This window comes from Schistocerca americana, chromosome 10 (genome assembly GCF_021461395.2).
Source record: "Schistocerca americana isolate TAMUIC-IGC-003095 chromosome 10, iqSchAmer2.1, whole genome shotgun sequence".
Lineage (NCBI taxonomy): Eukaryota > Metazoa > Arthropoda > Insecta > Orthoptera > Acrididae > Schistocerca > Schistocerca americana.
Genome location: NC_060128.1, coordinates 195385895 through 195398212, shown reverse-complemented (window position 1 = coordinate 195398212; position 12318 = coordinate 195385895). Strand labels below are relative to the sequence as shown.

Sequence of the window (12318 nt, the reverse complement as noted above, 5' to 3'; positions counted from 1 at the left end):
CCTTTGTTAACAGTCTGCAGTGGACACCGTGTCAAATGCTTTTCAGAAATCTAGGAATACGGAAGCTGCCTGTTGCCCTTCGTTCATAGTTTGCAGGATACAAACCTCGAAGTCTTTAAAAAAATGTAACTGCCTCAAATAAAACTGCTTCGAACGTCTGATTACTTTACGAATGAATTAATGGTTTGAGTATTTGACATTAATTATGAGAGTGAAAGAAAGTTTAGAACAGATTTGAAATTATGCTTGAAGCTCACTGGAAGTCACTTAGTGCTCCTTTTGGATACAGTGTGGGTGATGTGCACTCTATTGGTAAAGCTAAAGATATAAATGGTCTGCAAAATGTGTTCAAATAAGAGTCGGTAGTCATTCATCATTAGTGTTCTGGCCTAAAGCAGGTTTTCATGTTCTCCTGTCTTCTGCCATCCTCTTCAGTTCTGCATAGTATCAGCTTCCCTTTATGTCGTCTGTTATCTCGTATCCCCTCATTCCTCTCATTTCCCTTTCACAAATTAGACCTTCCGAAAGATCCGTTAGTAAGCATTCCTGTCCTAACAGATGTCCCACGCCATTCTTCTTATAACCTGCAACAGTGTTCTCCAGTGACCAACCCTCTCCAACACTCTTTCATTACTCATTCTTTCCATCGAGCTTATCCTCTCCGTTCTCCACGTCCACATCTCAAATGCTTCTAGCCTTTTCTCATCCTCTCATCTGAGTTTCCACGTCTCTGTTGCATAGAGTTCCATACTCCACACAAAACAGTTTCGAGCTTTTTCCTCAGACCTTTACCTAATGTGCCACACAATAAGTTAGTCTTTCAATCGAATGCCTCCGTCACTAAGCAATGCCAATTTTCACCTCTCGAAGACATCGAGTCTTCGCCAGTCGTACTAGCGAGATATTTAAATGTTCTTACTTGGCTAGTAACAACTCGGTCTACCTTAATATTTGCCAGTCTTCTTTGTCAATCACTGTACATTCTGTTTTTGCTGTATCAATTCACATTCCATATTCCACACGACTGTCATTCAGATCTTTTAGCATTTCATTTGCAATTCGTTCATTTTCTGTCATTAATACCGTGTCATCGGCAAATCGTATACGTTCTATTCTCTTTCCATCGATATGTACTCCTCTATTTCCATCACAGCCCATCTCTTCCAGGTATAAGTCAAACAACATAGGGGACAGGTACAACCTCATCTCGACACCCCTTCCGACAATTCTTCCTCCTGACGTTTCATTTCCAATGCTTACTCTTCCTCCTTCAACGTATCCATCAGGTTGTTCCATTAAACTCTGTGGAATGCTTTTTCCATGTCAATAAAAACAGCATAAACATCTCTACCTTTTTCCACGTGTATTTCTTCTACGATTCGTAAAAGGTCAACAGCGTCTCTCGTTCCTTCTCCACTTCTACATTCAAACTGTCCCTCCCTGATCCAGATATACAACTTGCCATGTAGGCTTTTATTCAGCACTCTCAGCAATACTTGTGCTGCACAAGTAATTAGTCTGATAGTCATACACTCTTCACAATTTTTGGTATTTCTCCTTTTCTCAATTTGTGTCATTACTGTTAGTCAATAGTAATGAAGTAATAGATAAAAAGTCATCTCTGATCCCGAAGTTTTACTGGGTGAACACTGAAAATGGCATAAGTGACGAACTTACTTTCTCTCATAATTTCGGTGGAGTGAGGTCGGGTGGGGCATCGAAAGAAAAAGTTTGGTACAGGTTACAAATTACGTATAAAGCTTGTTGGCAATCACTAATGTTCTCATTCTAAAGTGCCAGATTAATAACATCCAGGTATTTACCCAACATCACTTGTGCTGCCTCGAGAAAAACACACTGTTTCTAACCGTAATACTTGTATTACTGTCTTAAGCCTTTAACAGAAAGATTATACAGCCCTTTATGAGAATATTATGACAGCGTTTCAAATGTTTAAATTTGGTGAATAATTATGCAAAATATTGAAAATTAAATTTTTGTTGCCCCTGTAAGCCGTTATATATGCAAACTCCAACTGGTACTGGGTTCTGGGATTGTCATTTAGTGTAAGGGGCAATCAAAAAGTGTCCGCCTGAGGACATCAGTGCAGCGTACGTGTGACGAAGCACGACCGGCAACAACGTATAAGAGAGGGATTAGTGTAGCATTCGTGTCTTCCGGTAAATGGGGAAACGTGAATTACGGTGTCACTATTACCGGATGTGTCCTACTGGGAAAAAATTTGCTGTTATTTTTTCCTCAGTTGCCGGAGTACAGCCACTGGTAGAAATCCGCTGGAGAACGAAGAATGTGTCTGGGGCAGCACGTCTGTCAAAATCCAGTGTTGTGGAATGGTGTGCCAAGTTCTGTGCCAGTTGTGACGCGAGAAACTGGTCGATCTGGGAGGCTGGCCCCATCCGTTACAGACAAGAGGCCTACACTCGGGCACACATCCTATAGTCCTGATCTCTTACCGTGCAATTATCACACCGTGAAAGGTCAAAGACTCCTGTCGAGGACGATGTGCAGCAGGCACTTACGGATTTCTTCGTACTGCGGGACAGGCTGTTTTACCGAACGGGCACCTTCGACCTAGTGCGACAATGGGACAATTGCCACAACACTCGAAATGATTCTACCCGATTGGCAAACTGATTCTGGACTATATGGCCTCTAAACAAACTTTTTGATCACCCCTTATAAAAACAAAATTGTATTATTTCACATTAAATTTTCCAACCGTACTTCAACATAAAAGGCGAAGTGTGCCTGGAGCAGAAACGAATATAGATTACTGCAAGAAAAAGTTGTTTCAATTTATGAAACGATTTTTATGTACTTGCTGTAGGTAATGGTCGCACCAATAAATTTACAAAACTCCTTTTCAAAATTTTATGCCAAAAGATAAAAATCATCCAAAAAGCTAACTTGAGAAAAGGAAGGTATTTTGCTTCATTTGGATTAAATTATTTTCGACAGACTCACAGCAGATGATGACAAGTCCTGCAGAAAACACACACACACACACACACGCACACACACACACACACACACGCACACACACACACACACACACACACACACACACACACACACACACACACGCGCGCGCAGAAAATGAGAACTTTATTTTGAGTACAAAACAACCAGATGCATCGCTGGAGAGTACAGAACTCCTTAGCAGACATGGTGTTCTCATTAAAGTTCACAGTTCACGGGTATGGCTTGTTGTTCTCAAGAACGTAATTCTCAATACTTTTGATCATTAGACAGGTCTGTATGTACGTAATGACAATGTGAATGTGGACACGTGTACGACTATTAAGACAAGTTAAAGTATCACAAAGCATAAAAATAAAATAACTAACCAGATATTTTATTCGTCATTGACTGCCACTTCTTCCATATTTCAAAAGGGTACGGCCCTAGAAACCTGTCCAGGTTCAATAGATTTGATCTCACTCTCGCTTTTTCTTCATCTCCGACATCTGAAAAAGGGAGAAAAAGTAAAAGAAAAGTTACAAGAACTGCAATGTAATTAGAAGTTGGAGGGCGCAAGATGAGACACCATTTGGCTAATCCTGTTACTCTGTAGTGATGGGGAAAAAAAAATAAAAATTAAAAACAACACAATGTTTTAGCCAAAGTAACAATGGATAAAAAGCAACAACAGCAGGGAATTAGTGCAAAACTAGTTTCAGTTAGTACTTTGTAGCGTAGCAGCCAATAAAAATTCAGATCATTAATACTTCAGAGGTAGGCTCAGATCTGAGAAGAAAGGTGATAACATTGCCTAGGACTGCGAGGGTGCGAATGCGGCACGTCTCTGTGACGACGAGTCGCAATGACCACTCCAAAAGGGATTCTTTTTTATTAGTCAAATTCTCCTGAACACTGCCAAATTTATTTCTATAAACTTGTTCTCCAGTGTCCTACAAAGTAGGATTAATACGCTACAACATTCTGGGTATCGAAACAAAGTGACGGAGGGGGATTCTGCCAATTTCACCATTCTCAGAACTGTGATAGCACAAGCTGTGGTTTTTAACCCTTTCACTGCTACACCCATACATATACGTGTGACAATAGCTACACATCCACATGCTACAGCCATAATCAAGTTCTTACATTGTTAGCCCTGATAGATACTGAGCTGTGCTGCCTCTGTTCTCTGTTAGGCCTGTTCATCTCACACCAAGCTTAAAAATTATACATCCTACTGTACCATTCACTGTCGCTTTCCCGACTGGGGCTTTCCGGCTAAGCTGCGCTGCCCACCCTCTGCCGCACGCTCGTCCCAATTAAAAAAATGAATTACCCCACACTTCACATGCGACTACCCTCTATGCTGGACGGTAACTGTATTACGATTATGGTAAGGTGGGCAATCCTCTCGCCCGATAGTTCCAGCTCGGCCTTCCCGTCCCACGGTAACTCTGGGTTACTGCTTTTGTAAAACAGTAAAAACAGATGTACGTGCATTATACTTAGACGCCCGTATGCCTAATTTCTTATTTCTGGCTTGCAAAAACAATAGAAAAGAAAACAAAACAAAACAGAAAGAAAGAAAAAAGAAACATATAAACTGACCGTGAGAAAGCCCATTTTTAGTAACGCACACGGATTTTGCATCCGCTTTCCCGAGGCTACAGTGAATGCTACAATATTTTATGTTTTACGTTAATAGTCTATCTAATGTGAAATTCTGACTTCAAACCTATTTACACGGACAGGGTGTAAAAAGCTACATATACAAATTTGTAAGGTTATTAGAGAAGATAAAAACAAATACTTTGGTAATGAGACACTGTTTCACACGCCTGACTCCTCTCTGGCCAACGTTCACAGACGTTTTGACTCCACCGTAAGCAACACATTGGCACTGGAATATGATTTGCTACACATCTACATCCTGCTGATAGAAAGTATAACTTTCATTACTGTTAGCAGTGTCAACATCCCCTTATCAACAATTACAAAATCTCTACCGACACTTACAGGTTGTCAACGGCCGATTGCAATTTAATCGAACTGACACTTATCTCAATTAAGTGGAGGCACGATGCAACAGTCTAGTAGCAAGGCAACTGCGTCCAGAACAATTCCCGAGGAGGAGGTCACCAAATCACTTTACACATCACACACTCGACGGGTGTCTTCACGAGAAAGGGTCCCTCGGCACAGACCGACGGGAAACTGATAGACCTCTTAGTGTGTGACCTGTTCAGTTTCAGAAAACTGTGTTACAGTGAACCGAGGACACTGGCAATCGGAACGCCAACGAGGCACCGCGCAAGTCGGTCGTGAGTGTATAAACGTGTGGGCCGTGTTCACACGGAATGGACTGGGTCCTCTGCTCGTATTCGGCTACTCGGAGACCATTTCCCACCACTCGTGCACTTCCGGCTCCTAAATAACAATAGCAGGATAACAGTGCCTAGTGCCACCAGGTGCACTCGAAGAACATTCTGCAGAGTTTGAGTGAACGATCTGACCACACAGATCGCCTGACACAAATCCGCGGGACATAATCGAGAGATCATCTCGGGTACAAAATTCTGCACTGGCACACTTTTGTAATAATGGATGGCCACAGAGGCAGCACAGTTCAGCAACACGTCGAGTTCCTGCACTACGCACGGCAAAAGCAGATCCGGCACGATATTAGGATGTATCCCGTGACTTTTGTCACCTCAGTTTACGCCTTACTCAGTAGCCATTAGATAGGCAACCTGCAATTGAAACTGGGATTGATTTCTGTATTGATGATACAGATAAATATACTGCATTGAGAACATTTCACCATTAATGATAATTCAGCTAAAAAAAATTAAAAAAAGAAAATGAAGTGATTTCATTTCTTGAAAGGAATTATATCTTAAAAAAAAGGCAGCAGGAAAATAATTACAAACCACTCCAGCAGCATACAGATCATCTTTGAAAAGTTACCATAACAGATTATCCGAGAATAAATACCGTCATTTACAGTCAGTTCGCAACGAAGTGTACACTGTTATCTGTATGAAATATGAGAGACTATTATAAATATATGTTTACGTGAAAATACATGTTATTACTAATTGCACAATTACCTAAAAGTTAGTCCAATTACCTGCATTATCGATTATAGTTTGACACCTTAGCCCTCTCTCTGGTAAATCATTCATGTTTCCAATCTCTAAATATATGTTGACCCATTTCACAATGAATGTCTTTGACTTTTTAAAAATTTTAGCAGCTGCCCCATATGAAAGCTTTGATCGCTTTGGATGATTTATAAGGAACACTACCTTGTAACACTTCAGATATTTTGCACTCATTTTAAACTACAACCGACAAAACAAAACATTCAACTTTCACACAGTTTGTCTATACACTGCACAAAAATGCAACGATTACAGATTCCAGACAACTGCCGGAAATGTCGCAAGGACGTTTGGGTAACACTTTCTCTCGGTCGGTCAGGTGGTCGGTTGGAAAAGGAGAGGAAAGGACCAAACTGCGAGGTCATCCGTCCCTTGTTCCCAGTAGAACAATTACCCGAGGAACAGAAGAAAACAAAAAAGACCTACGCCACAATAACAGTACAAAGGAAGAACCAGAAGAATGACAGGAGGACAACAAACACTACAATGGACAAAACAGAACAAGAAAACCACAGAGATATGCAAGAAACGGGGAAAAGAGACTAACAACAAGAAAGCAGATTACCACGGCTGGCTGACCACGAGAATAAAAAAGGAGAAGCCAGCCACTCTGCAACACATTAAAACCTCCATCCTAAAAGCCCAAGGGTGGAGGACACAGAGGGAAAAAGGACATGCACTAAAACTCAGATCAAATAATAAAACCCACCCTCATGAATAAAACATAAAACTAAAGCTCCTGTTGAGGCATCGTCGCCCAACGTGGAAGGTAGGGTGCTGGGAAAGTTAAAAGTCAGGTGCAGAGCAGCTAAAAGTGGGCAGTCCAGCAAGAGGTCAGCAACCTTCATTTGTGGTCGGTTGGTTTAAAGGCGGGAGGAGGGACCGCACTACGAGGTCATCGATCCCTTGTCCACAAGTGTGAAAATAACAACGGACGAAACACATAACACAAAACGGAAAGAAAGAAAAAGCCACAAGAACAAAGGGAAGGTAACGAACACTAAAAGGAACAAAAGAGGACAAGGAAACTACAGAGAGACGCTAGAAACAGAAGAGAGTAAAACATGAAAGCAGATTATAGTGGCTGGCGAACCACGAGAATAAAAAGGGAAAGCCAGCCACTCTGCAACACATTAAAATCTCCACCTTAAAAGCACTAGGGTGGAGGACACAGAGGGACATGCGCTAAAACCTACATAGAAATATAAAACCCACTCTCACAGATAAAATGTAAAACTAAAGCTGCTATGAAGGCTGAAATGCTCAACTCTGTTTTCAGGTGTTCCTGTACAAAGGAAAACCCAGTAGACTTGCCCCAATTTAATCCTCATACTACTGAAAAGATGAAGTGTTAGTATCAGTGGTTTTGAAAAACAGTTGAAATTATTAAAATTGAACAAATCTCCCGGCCCCAAAGGAATCCCTGAATTTGCAGCACAGTTAGTTGTCTGTTGCAGACCCCTCGAACAAATAACTGTGTCTAGTTCTTGCAAAAAGGCACAGGTCACACCTGCCAACAAGGGTAACAGAAGTGATCCACAAAACTGGTGTCCAATATCCTCGGCATTGATTTGTCATTGAATCTTGGAACATATTCTAAGCTCAAACATAATGAGGAATGTTGAACTCAATGCCGACCAGCACGGATTTCGAAAACATCAAGCATGTAAAACGAAACTGCGCTTTTCTCACATGACATTCTGAAAGCTTTGGATAAACACAACCAGGTAGATGTAGTGTTTCTTGATTTCTGAAAAGCATCTGACTCAGTACCACACCTGCGCTTATTGTTGAAAGTACGATCGTATGAAATGAAATTTGTGACTGGATTGATAACTTTCGATAGGGAGGGCACGGCATGTTACCTCGGATGGAGAGTCATTGTCAGATGTAGGAGTAACTTCGAGTGTGCCCCAGGGAAGTGTGTTGGGACCCTTGCTGTTCATGCAGTATATTAATTACCTTGCAGACAATATTAATAGTAAAATCAGACTTTTTGCAGATGATGCCATTATCTATATGAATTACTACCTGAAAGAAGCTGCATAAATTTTCAGTCAGGTCTTCATAAGATTTCAACATGGTTCAGAGATCAGTAACTTGCTCTAAATGTTCAGAAATGTAAAATTTTGTACTTCACAAAAATGTAGTATCCTTTGACTGTAATATCAACGAGTCATCATAGGAATCGGCCAACTCGTACAAATACCTGGCTGTAACATTTTGTAGGGATATGAAATGGAATGCTCATGTAGGTTGAGTCACGGGTAAGGCAGGCGGTAGACTTCAGTTTATTGGCAGAATACTGGGGAAGTGCAGTCAGTCTACAAAAGAGATTGCTTACAAATCACTCATATGACCAGTTCTACAATGTTGCTCAAGTATGTGGTACCTGTACCAGGTAGGACTAACAGGGGATACTGAATGTATACAGAGGGGGGCAGCACGAATGGTCACAGGTTTGTTTTAATCCGTGGAAGAGTGTCACAGAGATACTGAAGGAACTGAACTGTCAGACACTTGGAGCTAGACATAAACTACCCCGAGAAAGTCTATCAACAAAGATTCATGAACTGGATCTAAATAATTACTCTAGGGATATACTACAACCCCCCACATATCGCTCACACACGGATCATGAGGATAAGATCAGAGTTATTACTGCACACACAAAAGCATTCACATAATCACTGTTCCCGCACTCCATACATGAATGGAACAGGAAGAAACCCTAATAATTGGTAGAATAGGACTTACCCTCTGCCATGCACTCATGGTGGATTGCAGAGTATAAATGTTTAGTGTAGATGAAGAGATTGAAGAACTGTATGACAAGATAATAGAAATTATTCACATAGTTAAGGGAGACAAAAATTTAATACTTTACATCTACACATATACTCCGCTAGCCATGAAGCAGTGTGTGGCGGAGGGCACTATTTGCGTCAAAGTCATATACACCCTCCCCCCCCCCCCCCCCCCCCCCCCACTGTTTCAATCGCAGAGCGCGCGAGGGAAAAGTGACTAACTGAATACCTCAGTACAAGCTCTTATGTCTGTTATCTTTGAAGGGTGAGCATTGTGTGATCTGAAAGTTCGTGGTAATAATATATGCTCTGCATCCTCGGTGAAGATCGGATTTCGAAATTTAGTGAGCAGCCCCTTCCGTTTCGCGTGTCGTGTATCTCCAAATGTGTCCCACTTCAAACTTTCTATGAGATTTGTAATGCTCTTGGGATGGCTAAATGTACCAGTCACGAATTTTGCCTCTCTTCTTTGGACCTTCTCAATCTCTTAAATGAGACCCAACTGGTAAGGGTCCCACACAGATGAACAATACTCTGAGACTGGACGAACTGAAGTATTGTAAGCAATTTCCTTTGTCGAAGGATTGCATCGCTTCAGGATTTTACCAATAAACTGCAATCTAGAGTTTGCCTTACCCGTTACTTGTGTAATCTGATCGTTCCATTTGAGATCATTTCTAATAGTCATGCCCAGACACTTGACAGGTGTTTCTGCTTCCAAAGACTGGGCATTTACTTCGTACTCATACACTAATGGAGATTTTCACTTTGTTATACGCTACACTTACTAATATTGAGAGATAACTGCTAGTCGTTACACCACGCATTTATTTTCTGCAAATCCTCATTGATTTGCTCACAACCTTCGTGTGATACTACTTTCCTGTAGACTACAGCATCATCGGCAAACAGTCTAATGCCGCTGTCAATGCCGTCAACCATATCATTTATGTAAATTGTAAAAAGCAGCTGACCTATTACACTGCCATGGGGCACACCTGATGTTACACTTTTTTCTGTTGACGTCTCCCCATTCTGTTCTCTGTGCGTTAAAATCCAACTGTAATGTCATCGGATAGACCGTATGAGCGCACTTTTGCAAAATTGAGTTGAACGCCTTTCGAAAGTCGAGGAATATGCCACCAACCTGGGAGCCGGTATCTAGAGCCTGTTGTATACCATACACAAAGAGGGCCAGCTGTGTCTCGCATGACCGCTGTTTCCTAAACTGTGCTGATTTCTGCAGATGAGGTTGTCAGAGTCTAGAAAGGTCATTATGTACGAGACAAAATATGTTCCACAATTCTACAACAAATTGATGTCAGTGAAATTGGTCAGTATTTATGTACATCTGATTTACTACCCTTTTTATAGACTGCTATGACCTGAGCCTTCTTCCAGTCCCGTGGAACTCCCCACTGTTCCAATTATCTCTGATAGATGACGGATAAGAACGGTGCTGTATTCGTAGCACAGTTAACATAAAATCTTACGAGGATACTGTCTGGGCCAGGTGCCTTCCTGGCGTCTAAGGACCTTAACTGTTTTACGATCTCTGATACACTAAACACTGTGTCAGCCACCCTTGTGTTTGTTCGATAATTGAAAGGGGGAATGGTGCTGCAGTCCTCTAACAATAACAAGTTTTTGAAAGCTAGGTTTAGAATTTCGGCCTTCTGTTTATCGTCATCTGTTACATTACCTGTACTCTCAGAAAAATAAGGTATTTAATTATTTGTAGCGTTCATAGATTTTATATACGGCCAAAATTTTTTGGGGTTATTTTTAGAACCTGCAGATAAAATATTGGTTTCAAATTCATTAAAGGAATCTCTCATTGACCTTTTGACAGCTGCTTTCATTTCCCATAATTTCTGTTTGTCGGTGGGGCAGTGACTATGTTTAAAACGACCGAGCAAAATTCTCTACTTTCACAGCAACTTCCTAATATATTTGTTAAACCATGTTGGATCCTTTCCCACCCCTATATTTTGCTAGGCACATATTTCTCTAGCACGTGGTGGACAATACTTTTAAATTCTGACCAAAGATGCTCAATATCCTTGTGTCCTGCGGTGAATGCTTGGAGCTGACTATGAAGATACTCATTTTAATGATACTTTTATTTGCTTTCCCAAACAAGAAAACTCTACGCTGTTTCTTTGATTTTTTTGCAACTTCCACTGACATAGAAGCCACGACGACATTATGGTCACTAATAACTTCTTCTAGATTAACTTCCTCAAAAAGCTCAGGTGTGTTTGTCACCAAGATATCTAATATTTTCCCATCTCAAGTTGGTTTTCTAATACTTATGGGGGATTGGAATTTAATAACAGAAAATGGAAGAGGAAGAAAAATAGTAGGCAAATATGGACTGGGGGAAAGGAATGAAACAGAAAGCCAAATGAAAGAGAAAGCTGCCGGTCAGAGCTTTGCACACAGCACAATTTAATCATCATTACAACCCGGTTTAAGAATTATGAAAGAAGGCTGTATACACAGAAGAGACGAGGAGACACCAGGGGGTTTCATATTGACTATACAATGGTAAGACAGAGCTTTAGGAACCAAGTCTTAAACTATATAACATTTCCAGGGGCAGATGTGGACTCTGACCACAATTTATTGGTTATGAACTGCAGATCAAAACTGAATAAATTGGAATAAGGCAGGAAATTAATGGGATGGGACCTCCGTAAGTTGAAGAACCAGAGGTTGCTGACCGTTTCGAAGGCATCATTAGGCAATGGTTGACTAGAACAGGGGAAAGGAATACAGCAGAAGACAAATGGGGCAGCAGAGAATCAAAAAGGTAAAAAGACAAAGCCTAGTATAAATCCTTGGAAGACACAAGAGATACTGAATTTAACGGATGAAAGCAAAAAATATAAAAATGCAGCAAAATGAAGCAGGCAAAAGGGAATACAAACATTGAAAAAACGAGACTGATAGAAAGTACAAAACGGCTAAGCAGTAAATCAGAGTAGAGGACAAATCAAAGTATTTGGAAGCATATTTCATTAGGGGAAAGATAGATACCGCCTACAGGAAAATTAATGAGGTCCCTGGGGAAAAGGCCAGTATTACATTGTCATATTTCTTTGACAAAGATTTGATCAAATAATCATCAAATTTGTTTAACAAAGATATTTGACGTGGCACTAAAAAGGGGTATTACACTGTCGTCATATTTTCATCAAATTTAAAGATTGCGGACAACTTCTTATTATGCGCTGCAGTCGCTAGTAACACAATTAGACTGTGCGTGTATTTTGAAGAAAAGCGGTGGAAAAAAAGGAAACATACTTGGATGAAGGCATAGGTATTATGTCAAGATGGTAAAAGCATTCGGCAAAATGTAT

General features: G+C 40.8%; 1 protein-coding gene across 1 annotated transcript in view; it reads right to left on the bottom strand.

Annotated features, from left to right (window-relative positions):
* The window catches only part of LOC124552601 (protein AAR2 homolog), a 108008-nt gene that overhangs the window by 43921 nt on the left and 51769 nt on the right, over window positions 1-12318 (bottom strand). Inside the window, exon 3 of the mRNA XM_047126927.1 lies at window positions 3369-3488. Coding sequence (XP_046982883.1) covers window positions 3369-3488 — 120 coding nt within the window. The remainder of the gene's footprint in view (window positions 1-3368; window positions 3489-12318) is intronic.